Below are 16589 nucleotides of genomic sequence, written 5' to 3'. Positions count from 1 at the left end.
GCCTTGGTGATATAAATACTCTACCTCTGACTGGCACTTGCAGCTCTTTCTGCTGATTTGACTAGCTGGATATTTACTGGCTTTATTTTCCCCTGCAGAGAACCAATCTTTTGACTTTAATTTTCCCTTGTCAACCAAATGTGGTTTCTGTTCACATTTTTCTTCTCTTTGTTCTGTAATTTATTTGTATTCTACTCTTATGAAATAGCTGCTTGGATTGATGTTAGACCTTTTTAAAAATTATACTTTGCTTGGTGGTGATGGCACATACCTTTATACCCAGCACTTGGGAAGCAGAGGTAGACAGACCTTTGAGTTGTAGGTCATCCTGTTCTACAGAGTGAGTTCCTTATGCACTGTCTTTTTTTTTTTTCCTTTTTTTTTTTTTTTTTTTTTTTTTTTTTTTTTTTTTTTTCTGGAGCTGGGGACCAAACTCAGGGCCTTGCGCTTTGCTAGGGCAAGCGCCTACCACTGAGCCAAACCCCAACCCCAGAGTGAGTTCCAAGATAGCCAAGACTACACAGAGAGCCTGTTTCAAACAAAAACACAACCAAAAAACAGCAACAAAAAAAATGTGTATGCTTATACATTATTTGTTGTTACTGTTGTATGGTATATGTTGCCTTCTATGATCCCTTTTTCCTCATGATTGTAGTTCACGATATGCACACAAACATAGGGAGACTGTCTTAAACAAAACAAAGGGACAATTAGAATAGCACAAGGCTTTATATATAGTGAACTCAGAACTTTACACAGTGGTTTAAAACCTTAATTTTGATGTGTTACTGTTAGTTGATTTTCACTGAGGCTAGCACATTTTAAAATTTACTTGTTTCTAAATGTATCTAAGATTCTGTTTTTTCTTTGGTCTTTATCAGTTGTAAACATGTCAGGTATCCCTTAGGCCATTTAGGTTTCTTAGTAACTCTTTGAAGAGAATAGTTTCAAAACTTTTCTAAATCTTGTGTTTTGATTGTGAAGATAATGAAGTATGGTTCTCTGGAAAAGATAGTACCCACACTTGATTATATATTGTTCCTTTCCTAACTGCCATTATCTTAATTCTCATGCTTAAAATATACTTTTTAAAAATGTTCTCTAATAAACCAATTCTTTAAGAACCCCATACTCATACTCTTGTATTGTGTCTTTCTAAGCACCTCTTTTTCTCCTTATACTTACGTATAAAGTATATATTAAAATATCTTTAATTGTAAAAATTTGTGAAGATTGCTTAGTTGTAAAATTCTTGCCATACAAGCATAAGGACCTGAGCCCTGGACCATACATCTTAAATTTAAAGTGGGGGGAGTTGGTGTTTACAGCAAAATTTACCTCCAGTCCTAGTGGATCTCAAGAGCTTGCTGTCTAATCAGTCTAGCCAATCTAGAGTTCTTGGTTGAATTCCAGGTTGGAGAGATCCTGTCTCATAAAGGTGGAAGGGGGAGTGTGGAGAAATGGCTCCACAGTTAAGAACACTTACTGCTTTTTAACAGAGAACTCAGGTTTGGTTCCCAGCATCCATATGTCAGCTCAAAGCTGTTTGTAACTTTAGTTTCAGGGGATCAGATACCTCTGTGATGTCGATGTCTTCCTCCATCTATATGGTGTATATCTATGTACTCAGGCCACATGTATACAGAAAATTAAATATTTTATAAAAAATAAAGTGGAGAGCAATAAAAGTAGATTCCTATTTGGCTTCCAGCCTTAACACACATCTACTCTGGCACATGTAGTTCCATGTACACATAGAAACCACCCCTGTAATCCCATTCTACACATAGATTCTATTCAGTTGGATATAATATGACTCTGCAACCATTGGTAACTCGGTTACGTGGGATCTCACACCTGGCCTTTGTGAGCACTCACATACATTAGGTGTATATACTCAAACCTACACATAAAAATCCCCCTAAACATTTATTTTGAGATAAAGTGTATTTTTTTCCTTTATTCATAGCTTATAGCGATATAGTCAGGTAAAATGGAGCCAAAGTTTAAGCTGTTTATTTTTTGCTTTATCGGTTCCTTCCTGACTTGAAACTATTAGATTATTGTTTTCATGGCATTTACAGTAGATTCTTTTTTTTTTTTTCCTCGGAGCTGGGGACCGAACCCAGGGCCTTGCGCTTGCTAGGCAAGAGCTCTACCACTGAGCTAAATCCCCAACCCCTTTTTACAGTAGATTCTATCCAGCTATTTTTATCTATATCACCCTAGCCAAAGCTACATAGAGGCTTGGAAAATGTATTTTTAACTGTTTCAAACAAACAAACAGACAAACAAAAACCCAGGATTGTGTTAGTAAAGGAAAAGAGGATATTGGATTGGCCAATTTACCAATGTGTGTTGAGAATACCTTGTAAATAAAATGCATGAGCATAAATATCTGAATCCTGATGAAGATAACCTTTAATCTGTTGTCTTGGCATCATAGGGAGGTGCGGAGTAAAGGATAGTTGAAGTCTTGACTTCCAACAGAGCTGTCTCTCAAAGGATTTACTATAAACATTTTATTTAAAAATAGTATATTTTCTTGCATTGTTTTAAGGACATTTGTGTGACATTGGTTTTCTTGATTTTGTTTAGGAAGTTTATCGGAATTCTATGCCAGCTTCCAGCTTTCAACAGCAGAAACTTCGTGTCTGTGAAGTCTGTTCTGCATATTTAGGTCTTCATGATAATGACCGACGACTTGCTGATCATTTTGGGGGTAAATTGCATCTGGGATTTATTGAAATAAGAGAGAAGCTCGAAGAATTAAAGGTACATTTTTTTAAATTAATGCCCTTCGCTTTATCCTGGGTAACCTGACTCTTTCGGTCTGTATCAGTTTTCTTTTAGTTTCATTGATAAGGTTTCATTGCGTAGCTCTGTGTGATCTTCAACTACTTGTAATCAATCCTCTTGTCTCAGTTTCCCTGTACTGTAATTAGTTAGGTTTAGAATAATACTGCTTATTCTGATTTATCAGTCTTGAGACTCTGTTGACAATGTAGTATAATACTATTATTATTAATTAAATTATTGAATGTCATTAGGAATGATGGGACTGGAGCTCAGTGGTATACTTGCCTTTCCTACTTGTAAAAAAAAAAAAAAAAACCATGGTGAAACATGAAACTTCTAACATCCTGTTTTCCACAATTCTGGAAGACCAGCTTGGAAGTCTAATAATTGTAGTACCTGACAAAATTTTAAATTATATTAATGTTAATTGTACTATGTGGGAAACCATTTATGTTTTAAGGTAAAGATATTAAGGGATTTGCCCAGTAAATTTATAACCAGTTTTGTAATTTTTATTATCCTAAAGAGAGTTGTAGCTGAGAAGCAGGAGAAGAGAAACCAGGAACGTCTGAAACGAAGAGAAGAGAGGGAGAGAGAAGAACGGGAGAAACTGAGGAGGTATGTCGGGAGTCAGAAATAGTTCTTGTGTTTGAAGTGCGTCTCCAGCCTGAATGAGACAGGACTTGGAGATGCCATTGATTCTGGACATGGTAATTTTGAAACTTGTCCTAAAAAATTTTATTCTGCAAGACTATTTTAATAGAAATAATATAGGTTCAATAGCTCATATTTATGTAAAATGCTTTAAACCAGACATGTTTAGAAATTTGAGGTTTTTGAATTTGGGAATCTGAGTAACAAACCTAACCTGTTTAACATCTCTTAATTTAAAATCTGAAATGATTTTATATTATAAATCCTAGGTTTTTGAGTATGCTTGGTTTTGTGTTTTTTTTTTTTATGCTAGAGATGTTCAGTGTTTAACAAATCTTAGTCAACTAAACTGATGTGATTTCTCTCAAAATTTGAGGAAAATCGAATAACGGATGTTCCATGTCTTCAGGTTGTATGAGTTACAGTAAAACCTTTTACTACCCATTGATTAATTCATATTAGGATAGATTTGTATCGTTATAAAACAGAATTATGGCCTTTTCTTCTTTTTTGGTGGTGGTCTTAGGCCTGCGCCTGGTTGTTGTTATGTGCCAGGCGAGGACATCCTTTGTTTATTTTATACTTTTTGAGGAAAGATTTGGAAATTCTTGTTTTTATGTTAAGCATTATTATTTTCTCAATTGTAGGAACCATAATTTTTGTTACATTTTTTGAAACAGTGTTTCTCTGTGTAGTTCTAGCTGACTTGGAACTCACTATGTAGACCAGGCTAGCCTTGAACTTATAGACAGCCTCTTGCCTCTGTCTCCTGAGTGCTGGAATTAAAGGTATGCATCACCACACTCTGTGGGCCCATAAATCATAAAAATCCATTAACTTGATGCAGCTTGATCATACACACATCTGCTTATAAACATCCTTCTTAGTCATTTTTTACCCATTGGCAGCTCAAATTTCATGGCACAAATGTGGCAACATTGTTTTTATAGCACCTGTTCAGAACTTTAAGTGTTCTGATTTTTTTCTCTGATTGTATTATGTCTTTGATAGTCAGTACCTTCTCTCAGAGTTAATATATATCTCAAAAATAATTAAATTTATTGGTCATTCTAACTGAAAAGCTCTGAGCATATTACTTTCAGTTTAGTTGAACTTTAGTTTGCATTTCATAGGCGCGTGTGCGTCTGTCTATCTGTCTGTCTCCATTTCACTGGTCCCTGGTGTTGCTGGATTTTAGCTGGCAATCTTTTTGACTTTAAGGGCAAAGCTACAATGCTATGTTGTTGATTATGTTTTGAGAAATCCTTTGTTTCTCTCTTTTGCTCAGTCTTGCTCCTTCCCCTATTTCTTCCTGTGTTTTCCACTTAGCAAGTTTTACCTCAGAACTTTCTCTTTGTTAGTTTATCCTGAGGTTTTCCCCACCATTCCAGATGTTTTTGTTGTTTGTGTGGTGTGTGTCTGTATCTTTTTGTGCATATGCATATATTTAAGTCAGAGACTGTTCTTTGGAACTTCTCGCAACTAAATATAAATTTATTGTTGATATCACTATTTTTGTTGAGACATTGTCTCTCTATATACCCCTGGCTGTCCTAGATCTATATAGGATAGGCTGGCCTTCAACTCATAGAGAGGCTTCCAGCTGCCTCTTGTTCTAGGGTTAAAAGTCACATACCACATCTAGATTCCTTGCTTGTTAAACCCAGGTCTTGTATAACTCAAGCCTGAATGCAGAGATTTCAAGTACTTGTCACTAGTCCTAGGTTGATCTGTCTAGAGATATTGTTCAGGAATCTAGTATTTATAATAGTGTACATAGCATTTTAAATAATGTTGGAATTCTCAGTATAAGACTTGACTCAGATGACCTCATATTGTTTGTAGGACTGCAATATTTGTAGATTGTATAAAAGTGGATTACCTCTTAATCCTTTTTCTCTGACTTCCCAGGACTGGGGTTACTGGGCCTGAGTTTCCCCCTCAGTGCCAAGGAAGTAAGCCCTGACAGCATTCATAGCTTACCTACTGTGTACCTTATAGACCCTTGGGATGTAGCAGTGGACAGGCCCTGTTTTCCAGAGGGAATTGACTCTTAAGAAGTAAAGAGGAACTGGGGCCTCTGAAGATGAAGAACCAGGAGTATTGCCAACTAACATGCCCAGACAGGGAGCCCCAAGTGCACTATTCTTAAAAACTGAAGCTCAAATCTTTATCCCACATTTCCCTGGTAGACTGAGAAACCAATCTCAGTCCTCAAAGCCTCAATTTCTTTTCATTGCAAAGTATAATCTTATTGGGGAAATATTTAGCTAGGCATGGGGGAAATATTTAGCTAGGCATGGTAGTTCATACCTGTAATCCTAGCATATAAGAAACTAAAGTAGAAGGACCTGCAGCTTTGAGACTAGCTTAATCTGTGTAGTAAGTTACATAGTGAATTCTCATCTCCCCCCACCCCCCCATCCCCAACTAAAAGGGAAAAGAAAAAAAGCAGATGTGGTTCATATCTGTAATCTTAGCACTCAGGAGAGTACCTAGTATAAAGCCATCCTGGTCTGTAGTGTAAGACTACCTTAAAAAAGTTAAAACAACTTCTAAGTGCTCTGAGATTGTGAAGTTGAAGAAGTATTGTAACTGTTTATAAAATAAAGTTATAAAATAGTGTAAAATTATATAAGCTGGATTTTTTCTTTTTCTATTTATTTATTTATTTATTTATTTATTTATTTATTTATTTATTTATTTATTTATGGAGCTGGGGACGGAACCCAGGGCTTTGTGCTTGCTAGGCAAGTGCTCTACCACTGAGCTAAATCCCCAACCCCTAAGCTGGATTTCTAACTGCTCCTGAAATAATCAACTAAAAAAGTGTGTCACTTACTCACTATTTATGCTAGGCTCTGTTTTAAACAATATCTTTGTTTATCTGATCTATGTTAGTTAGATTTTCATTGCTATTATAAAATATTTGAGAAAACAGCTTTAAAAAAATAAAGATTTATTTTGACTCATGAACTCAGGAGTTTTAGCACCTGGTTTGATCACTATATTACTGTGGGCCTGTGTTTGAGGCAGAACATCATGGTGGTTAAAAGATCAAAAAGGGCCATGGTAGAGAAAAGCTGCTTACTTCAAGATAGGCAAGTACAGAAAGTTTTCAGACAGATCCAGGAATAATATGCACCCTTCAAGAACCTACATTTTGAACTAGGTTGCACTTAGTGTTTTCTGTAGCCTAACAACAGTACTGTCAACTTAAGAATCTGTCAGTAGGGGCTGGAGAAATGGCTAAGAACATTTGCTGCTCTTTGAGGAAACAGACCTGAGTTCAATTCTACATTGAGCAGTTTATAACTGCCTGTAACTCCCAACTCCACGAGAGCTAACACCTTCTGGCCTCCATGAGTGTACACAAGCTTATAATATACATGACTACATTAAAAAATTGTCAGTATGTTTTTTATCCATTAGGTAAGATTAGATAAGAATACTTATGATTCAGTTAGCTCTGGATGATTAGGTTTACCAGTTGGGGACCAGATCATCAGCATGTGAATTTTTGGAGGACATTTCACACTGAAATCACATGTATATTGCTATTCTTCTCTTACAAATGATTGATTAAACTAAGGTAGGATATATATCTGTCCCTTGGTTGCACAGACAGTGAATGAATGGAACCATAGTTAAGACAGCCCAAAGCATACTTTACAACATGCTTGCATATACATTCATACCACAGAATAAACTGCTGAAGTGTACTAATCATGGAATTGGAATTGAGTACTGACAACTGTACTGGGAAATGTGAAGAGTATGCTGTAGAAGAATATAATCTGGGGCTGGATCATTTGGAGGTTGGAGAAATATCCCAGTAGTTTTTTAAGAGAGCACCCACATGGTAGCTCACAACCATCCATACAGAACTCTATTTCTGGGGAGCCAGTGTCTTTTGACCTCACACGTGCACATGGTTAACATTCAGATACACATATAGGAAAACACATTTTAAAAAACATGATTAGCATACATATACACATATAGGCAAACATGTTTTTTTAAAAAAATAGGAAGGAATATAAGCATTTTGGGGCTAGAGAGGTAGCTTCAGTGATTGAGAACGTGTACCTGCACTTCCAGAGGACCTGAGTCCAGTTACTAGCTAACATCCACATTGGATAGGGAACAATTTTTTGTGACTCTAGTTTCAGGGGATCCAATGTTTCTAACATTTTAAGTCATCCACACTCAAGTTCACATGCAAGCACATACAACAATTAGAAGTACTAATTGTCTTATATTCTAATTTTCTGTATTCTTTTATAAAGAATAGAATTTGCTGTGTAAGCAGACAAAGATGTAAGCTTGATATCATTTTTCTAGAACTGTAGTATGAAGCTGTAGGTTCAAAAATGGGCATTTTAACATCTTGAAACGTTTTTCTGTTTCCAGAAGAGAAAAAGCACAGTATAAAAGCTATAGGAAAAAATAGTTTGTTGTTCTAGTTAGGAAGTGGGTTTTGGAGAATTAAGTTTTTATGATAAGCACACAATTTGTCACCAGAAGTACATTCTTTTCTAAGCCAGCCTAGTTGAAAGAACTTCTGTGAGAAGGCAGGGAATTCTATAGAGTTTTGTTGTTGTTGTTTTGGGGGAGACTCATTCAAGTATATGCCTTGTTTTATAGAAGTAACATAAAAGTCAGAACTCAGGAATGTCATTAAGCAGCACATTGTGCCAGTTTAAAAATTTTAGTCACTTTTCTAAAAGTAGATATTCTTTTTTTAGGTCCCGATCACATAGCAAGAATCCCAAAAGGTAGGTACTGTAGTAGATGGATAAAACAGTAAAGCTGTATTTTTCAAATGTATGCTTTTTAGATTATATATCTTTTAAACTCCAGTGAGAATTAATAAATTAGTGATTTAGCCAGGTGGTGGTGTTGCGTGATTTTAATCCCGGCATTTAGGAGGCAGGGACAGGCAGATCTCTTGAATTTCAGGACAGCCAGGGCTACACAGAGGAACTCTGTCCCAAAACAAAAAAAAAAATTACCACTGACTCTTTGGTAGTTGAGGTTTGAGCATTGCTATTGAAGAATAACTGCTCAGAACATATTCAGAACTACTACTTAGTTTTCTCAGAGTAGAATTAGGCATACTGCTCTGGTATTAAATGAGTAAGCAAAACATATTTTGAAATTTGAAATAAAAACAAAATCCAATTTGAATGTTCCATTTAAGAAACAATTTCCTAACATACCTGTTGGAAATACAAATGGGTTAGCCATCTACTTGGGTTTTTGCTGTCAATATTGTATGGGATTTGTTTGGTTTTCTTTTTCAGCCTTGTTGAGCCAACAGTATAGCCCTGTTTGGTTCCAGTTTGTGTTCTGGAACTCATTGTCTTTCCTCTGGACTGTTAGGAAAGATTACAGGCATGTGTCTGCAGACTAGTCAGGTTCTTCAGGCAGTTTGAGTCCATTATCCTCCTTCCTCTATGCTGATATTACAGCTGTGTGTGGTACCTACCTGGTACCATAGCTTTTGGTGGAGTGACAAGAGTGATCATGTGACCGAGTGCCATGAGATGATTTTGTTGTCACAATAATACTTCCATTCACTTTGTGTAATACACTGCTTAGAGCTTCCTGGTTTGAATGATAAAATACTGAATCCTCATGCTTGTCAATCCTCAATGTTGCTCCTGTTTACTCACTTCATTGTAGCCAAATAGCTTTCTTCCTTCAGCATGTTGGACTTGCTCCCATTCCATCACTTTATACCTGGGTGCTCCTGTCCACACTGGCTGTTTTGCTTCTCTTGGCCATTTACAATGGCCTTCTGTCAGAAAATCCTTTTCTTCCCATTCTATGTAAACTATTACTGCCCACTTTTACATTTACTTATTTCTTTGCTAGAGGTAGGTCTTTTGTTTGTAAACTGTAAACTCCAACAATGAAGGAACTTGATTTTACTTTATTATTTTTTTCTCTTGTAAATAAAATGTGCTAGGGTTAGGTACCTAGTAAATATTTTATGTATAATTATCTTGACATTTTTAAAAGCTTCATTAGATTATGTATTAGAAGTAGGTTAGGTAGGCTGGAGAGATGGCTCAGCTGTTAAGAGCACTGACTGGGGGGTTAGGGATTTAGCTCAGTGGTAGATTTGTATTAGGGGAAGTAAAGGCCCTGGGTTGGTCCCCAGATGGCTCAAAAAAAAGAAAAGAAAAAAAAAAAAAAAAAAAAAAAGAGCACTGACTGGTCTTCTAGAGGTCTTGAGTTCAATTCCCAGCACCTACATGGTGGCTCACAATCATCTGTAAAGGGATCCGATGTGCTTTTCTGGTGTGTCTGAAGAGAGTGACAGTGTACATGAAATAAATACATTCTTCTTAAAAGGATCTCACTATGTATACGTAGTCCTGGCTGGCCTCAATTTTCACAATTTGCCCTTATCCTATTTTATTTCTATTTGTGTGTGTGTGTGTGTGTTTTACAAAGGCCAAAAGAGGGTTCCGCTATTGTCCTTTTTGGTCCCTGTCTGGAATTTGTGTTTCGTGTTTTGTTGGCTGTGGTCTAAACTTACACTTGTCTGTCTTCAGAGCTGGCATTAGGTCTGTGCTCTAGTACTCTAGTACTCAGGGTTGTGCCACATGCGTTTTCAACCACTTACCTTTTTTCTTTTTTTTTTTTTTCCCCTTTTTCCCTACTAGTGGGTGCGGATCCTATTAGTCCCTTGGATGTTAGCAAGTTTTCTACCACTGAGCTACATTCCTAGTATACTGATATAAATTTATATATTATTGATTGACTTCTGAGAACTAGTATTCTTGTTTTTATTTGGTATCTCAGTATCTAGCCAATAACATATTAGCAGTTTATTTCCACTGCACATATAGTTTTTTAGAATAGAATCGCCATCAAGTACAGCACTGAAGAATAACTTCTCAGTATTGGCGAGATGGATCAGCTGGTTAAAAGTACCTGCCACCAAGCCCTGATAACCTGAGTTCAGTTCCTGGGAACCACATTGTAGAAGGAGACTCCCAAAAGTTTGTTCTTTGACCTATGTGTATGCGTACCGACTTTTTAAAAGTAAAAAAATTAAAACTTTTTTTTAAAGGAAAGATTTTAGTGTAAATTAGATTTGTAGTACTAACAATAAAATAATTTTCTTGTAGATCTAGATCCAGAGAGCATCGCAGACACCGATCTCGCTCCATGTCACGAGAACGCAAGAGGAGGACTCGATCAAAATCTCGCGAGAAACGCCATCGCCACAGGTCCCGGTCCAGTAGCAGAAGCCGCAGCCGAAGCCACCAGAGAAGTCGGCACAGTTCAAGAGATAGGAGCAGAGAGCGATCCAAGAGGAGGTACTGAAGTGCGGATCAGAGGATGCGGAACTACCTTTATGATTTAGCCTTTTGTTTATTATGTTACTTATGCTTAGATTATTGGTTTGCAACCTGCACCTGATATTGATAATGTACTCAATTGTAGGTGTGTACATTTTTTTTTTTCTGATTGTATGGGGTAGTTCATGCAGAGTTAATGTGTGAGCGAGAGTAAGAAATTGAAGCCAGTATGTGCAGAGGTTATTGTTTTTCTTGGAATGTTGGGGAGGTGGGAGGGGAGCTGATAAAAACAAAAAACAAAACAAAAACTATTTTATAGGCAAATAATTTTAGGTACTAATACTCTTGAGGGTTGTGGGGCTTTCTGTTTATCGTTCTCCAATATGTATTAACAAATGGGGACTCTTAGAAGTCCTTTCATTAAAAGCATTGTTTAGCTTTGTTTGCCTGGTTTCCACACTTCGGTGCACTTCTAACAAGCAAATAGATTCTACTATGTTGTTTAATCTACAATATAAATCATACATTTTCGTGTTCACCTTTAGTGTAATGGGAAGATTCTGAGTTTGGAGGAAGCTACACCACCTTAGTATAGGAGGAAACTTCAAAAGATGCAATGAGAGCAGACACTGCACCTGATTATCTAGTGAGAGAGAGCTAACAAAGTGTTAGAACGCAGTGGAGCTGTTAAGTCCCCAAAACTCAGGTCACATGATAATCCTATGGAGCATAAATTATACTTAAGATTACCTTTTCTCTCCTGGATAACTATTCTTAGATAAATATAGGAGGCAAAACTTGGAGTTCCTAGTTATTAGTCTTAAATTTTCTGTGGCTTACTCCATATAAATTAAACCCTCAGAAAGCCAGCAAAGTCTTTGTCTGAAGATTTGACTGAATCACTCACTCCCTGAAATCACAAGCTGAGTTTCTTAATAGGCTTTCAATCAACATTTTATTTTATATATTTCTGTCTTTGTTCTAAGTAGTCCTTTAAAGTGATTTTAACTAGGTAGGGGTGCGTGCGTGCGTGTGTGTGTGCGCGCGCGTGTAGGGGGGAGGGTTTGCAGGGGAGGTCAGGAGGCCAAGGTCTTATGTAGCTCAAATTGGCCTCATACTCATCCTTTAGCCTCAGCTTCCTCTTGAGTGCTGGGATTATAGGCATATGATGCCTTGCCTGGCTTTATGAATTAGATACTTTCCTCTGTGCTAGGCTTGTTAAAAAATAGCAAAGTAATAATAGTGTATATAAATAACCATTTTCATGTTGCTCTATGGCGTTTTCTGTGTGGGAGAATGCTTGGCCACAGATTATAAAGTGATAAACTGGATGTCGTAGGTAAATGACATAAATTTAGATGAGGAAATTTTTCAGAAGGATTTTTTAAAAAATGGATTTAGGTAATGGATCAGGCTTGAATAACTGGTTGTAATTTAACAAGTAGGAAAATATCTGTAGGCTTCTTACATTTCAAAACTAGGTTTGTCCTCAGTGCAGTGTCCAGAAACAGACTTTTTTTTTTTTTTTTTGTAATGTTATTTATGATTCTAAATCTGCACACTAAATCTGAGAATGGGACAATGTTAGGTGATAAAGGATTCAGATGACTCTTGTGTTGACCTGCTCAGCTGTCATTTTTCTGATGTTTCTCTTCCTTGTCTTTATTGGTGATGGAGAAGGGAGGGCTGGGTGGGGAGTCTTGTCCTGTCATTGTGTCATCTGAGGCTTCCTGAACTTGGGAAGTTTATTTATATAGGAAAACTTCCCACCATATTCAGCATGTTCAAAAGAGGATTATTTTTGTAAAACTATTAAAAATTTTGCTTTTCTCAAGAGTATTTCATATCTTTGAATTCAAATTACTTTTAAAACATCATTGTTTTTAACAAAAAAGCAAATGATTGCTACTTGTTATTTCATATATATAACATCAAATTATTGATATACATGTGAGTTTAGTGTTTTTGATGGTAAAAAGAGTCCATTAAAAGTCTTGACATTTTGCTGTTTCCTTATCCTTGATGTGAAATACTGATCTCTGCTACTACAAGTGGGTTGTCTATATGAACCTTGTCTTGGCAACAGTTCCCACAGGTCAGTGAGGACCTTCTGCAACTTTATATTTTTTGGGTGTTCTGTCATGTAGTACAGACTTCAAAGTCAGACTACTTGGGTTCAGAATTCTTTGCCAATATTTAATTATATTTCATCTGTTTTTATATATTTCATTAAATAGAGGTAATAGGAATATTTGGCTTATTAGGTTTTCACTAGTAATCTGTAACCATTGTCGTGTAGGAGGATATTTGTAATCTTGAACAAACATTAGTCCTTGTCTTTGTTCTTTTTCAGTTATCACTGACCTCAGGGACTTGCCAGCATCTAATGTCATTGTTCTTAGTGATCATTTCTATCATTAATAGAAGCTTTGAAGATGGCTTGTGTAGACTTGGAATGTGGTTTTATGTCTTGTAAAATGCTTTTTAAGCACGAGCTTCTGAAATGATAACTTTTGAGGGGCTGAAGCACAGGAGCCTTGGCATACATCGAGGCCAGCCTGGGCTAGGGAGAGACCTTGATTCAGAAAACAAAAGGGGGAAATGATTATATAACTTCAAGAAGAATGCTTGAGATTGGTGTTGATTTTTCAAGCTTTTTAAATTTTAATCTCTGTTGCCATAGTTTTGTATTATGACAAAGTACTTGAAAAAAATTGAGGAGGGACTTTCTTTTAGCGCAAACTTTTATGAAGTGAAAGTGAGATTTCAGTTCACGGCCATTTTTGAATTGCTTTTGGGCCCATGTCTAACCAGAACCCCATGACATGGAGCCTGTAATAGAGTCAAGTGACTCAATCTTATGGCAGAGGAAATAGAGAACAAAGGAACAGGTACAAGTTAAAATAAAATACACCCCTCTTGACCTGTTTCCTCCTGCCAGAAACCGTCTCCTAATGGCTGTGAACTTGCAGTGGATTAATTCATTGGTTGTACCATCTTTATGACCTAGTCACCTTTTTCTGTAGCACCATCACCAGTTTCAAGTCTTCAACGTACACTAGCCTTTTGGACTGTTTTATATCCAAACTACAATACTCTCCGTATCTATATTTTTCAAACTGGTTATAGTAGTATTTTCTATCTTGCCTTATGTTTTTCTGAAAGTATTGTATTTTCTGTGTTAGTAGCATGCAAACATAGCATATTGAGACCCAAGTTTAAACTCCAACTTAAAAAAAAAAAGTATTAAGCAGGACTTGGCAGTGCCTCTGATCATAATTCTAAACCTTGATTGAGATAAATTATGTGTAAACGTTCTGTATCACCTGTAAAGAACTAAATAAATGTAATATTTGTTGTTAATTCATTTTAGGTGTTAAAAGTATATATTCTATGCTAACCAATATAGTTAGATTCTACATAATGTGTTTGTGTTTTTGTTTTTTCTGGTTGCATTTCTGATACGAAGGTGTTTTGTTTATGTACCTTTCTTTGAAGATGGGATGAGACTGGACATAATAGTATTAGGAGCAGTTAAGATTTTATTATAACATGATCATTTTTGATACCCGACATTTTGGTTTTAATGAATCCACTCAAAGAATAAAGCAGATTTTTAAATTAGCAAATGGTTATTTAAAGCCATATTATTGAGTAGTTCTCTTACCTAGTTTACAACATACTGCCTGTAGGACAGAGGTGGCTGAAAACCTGTTTTTGTAAAACCAGAAAGCTATGGATGGTTCTGCATTTTTTTTCTCATTTTTATAGTTGATAGAAAAGAACAACTCATATGACCTGAGCTTGCATGTGATTTACAACACCTCAAATCCTTATTGTTTGTCATTTAAGCACAGAAGAGATGACTGCTATACAAATTCATTGTTTACCATCCAGTTTGGAATCTTGATACTTTCCTCTTATAAAAGCAATTACTTATATATTGTTTTTATACCTTTTTAATTAATTGAAGAAACTTTATGATTATCTCTGGAATACTAAGAATATATTATTTAGTGTAGGCTCTTTTACTCTTAACTATATAGTTATCTGTTGTTCCCAATTTTGTTTTGGTGCTCTTATCAGCTATAGTAGGACCTCTTCTATAAGAAACTCTCTTCTCAGGTTTATTCTTACCTATTTCTTCAGCTATCAGAAACTTAATATTGATCCTATTTTTTCATTGGATTTTGGGTGTCCCAACATATTTTGCTCCTTAAATTAATATTTTTCAGATCCTCAAAAGAAAGATTCAGAGATCAAGACTTAGCATCACGTGACAGAGACAGGAGTTCAAGAGACAGATCACCCCGTGACCGAGATCGAAAAGATAAGAAGCGGTCCTATGAGAGTGCTAATGGCAGATCAGAAGACAGGAGGAGCTCTGAAGAGCGTGAAGCAGGGGAGATCTAACTAGCTGTGTACATACCTTCAATCCTTAAACTTCCTATGGCGTTCATGCTATTTTAGTTTACAGCTGTTCAGATGACAGTGAACAGTTCTAGACACCAATCCAGTCAGGCTAGATGTCTAGTACCCAATGATCTGAACTGAACCTGCTCTCCTTGATGAAGCCTAAAACTACATCCATAGTTTTTTGTGAACCTGAACGTAACAGTTTATATTATGAGACACTGTTCTCTATTTCTTAGGAGCGATAGTGAATGAATTGTGTTGATGCCTTGCAGTTTTTGAACATTTGTAAAATACTGTTTTCCTTTCTATTCCAAACAGCAGCAGCTTTAGGAAATCCTTTTTCTTTATAATTCTTCCTTTGACTTTTGTATCTCCTAATACCTGTGCCTCCAACTATAAAAGAGCAAAGGGAAGCAGTATAACTTCTAAGGTTCTGTTCACATTGGTTATTATTGGTTGATTAGAGTTGAGCATTTCTACTGGATTGTGTGCTGGAGAAATTTAAATATGGGGCTGTTTTGTTTGGGGCCTATTAGAGTTGGAAGTTGAACAGCTGTTGGATTACATACTTTTGCTTTTATATTGAAATTTTGAAATCAGACTTGTCTTGATTTTTGTTTTTGGTTTTTTTTGTTGTTTTTGGTTTTGGTTTTTTGTTCTATTAAACTGCTGCGTTCAGTATATTGAGGGGGATGGGGGCAGGGACTGTTTCATAAAAGCACTTGTTTTGTGTGTGCAGGGGGTATGTGTGCATAGTTTAAAGACTATACTCTAAGTGTAAAAAAAAATAAAATGAAAAGAATCACCACCACTACTGTAACTTGTTCAGTAAGTTGTCACTAGAACTATTTGCTGTGGGTATTCTCTATTTTGTAACATCCTTAACAGTGCCTTTCTGTACAAGGCACCAAAGGAAGTAAATATTTAATTGTGGATTCCAGATGGACTGTTGCCCCACCAAAACCTCTTGCTGATTATACTACACTACTTCAGAGCTGTGTTTAACAGCTTCTGTAAGGAAAGATTGAACTTGTAGAAGCAGCTAAGAGTTGCTTGTTTGTATTTTTTAATTGACAAGCCTGAATAAAAACAATATGTAACCAACATATTGAAACCAGCAGTTTCTGCATTAAAGAGCTAATTCCCTACTCTTGACCACCTAATAGTTAACACCTTTTGTTCTTCTAGAATACAGGGGAAGTAATATATTAACTAGTAAAGTTAATATATATTAGGATCAATTTTTGGAGAGTAAGATCTCATGTAGTGTGAGCTGACCTAGAATTCACTGTGTAACTGGGTATGACTTTGAACTCCTGGACCTTTGAGCCTTTGCCTCACTGCCCAAGATTATTGATGTGAACAACGAAACCCTGTTTAAGTATTATTTCAAAAGGGTGG

General features: G+C 36.2%; 1 protein-coding gene across 10 annotated transcripts in view; it reads left to right on the top strand.

The window, feature by feature from the left end:
- The window catches only part of LOC116903941 (putative RNA-binding protein Luc7-like 2), a 57429-nt gene extending 41135 nt beyond the window's left edge, over positions 1-16294 (top strand). For 7 of the 10 annotated variants that reach the window (XM_032906723.1, XM_032906731.1, XM_032906726.1 and 4 more), the window contains 5 exons: positions 2599-2775; positions 3326-3417; positions 8202-8231; positions 10599-10790; positions 15008-16294. In XM_032906723.1, coding sequence (XP_032762614.1) covers positions 2599-2775; positions 3326-3417; positions 8202-8231; positions 10599-10790; positions 15008-15185 — 669 coding nt within the window. In that variant the 3' untranslated portion in view covers positions 15186-16294. Of the gene's footprint in view, positions 1-2598; positions 2776-3325; positions 3418-8201; positions 8232-10598; positions 14197-15007 lie in introns of those variants that run through there. The other 3 variants (XM_032906727.1, XM_032906722.1, XM_032906728.1) reach the window with 2 other exon arrangements.
- The last annotated feature ends 295 nt before the right edge of the window (positions 16295-16589 follow it).

This window comes from Rattus rattus, chromosome 6 (genome assembly GCF_011064425.1).
Source record: "Rattus rattus isolate New Zealand chromosome 6, Rrattus_CSIRO_v1, whole genome shotgun sequence".
Taxonomy (NCBI): Eukaryota; Metazoa; Chordata; class Mammalia; order Rodentia; family Muridae; genus Rattus; species Rattus rattus.
This window is presented reverse-complemented; position numbering and strand designations above follow the sequence as displayed.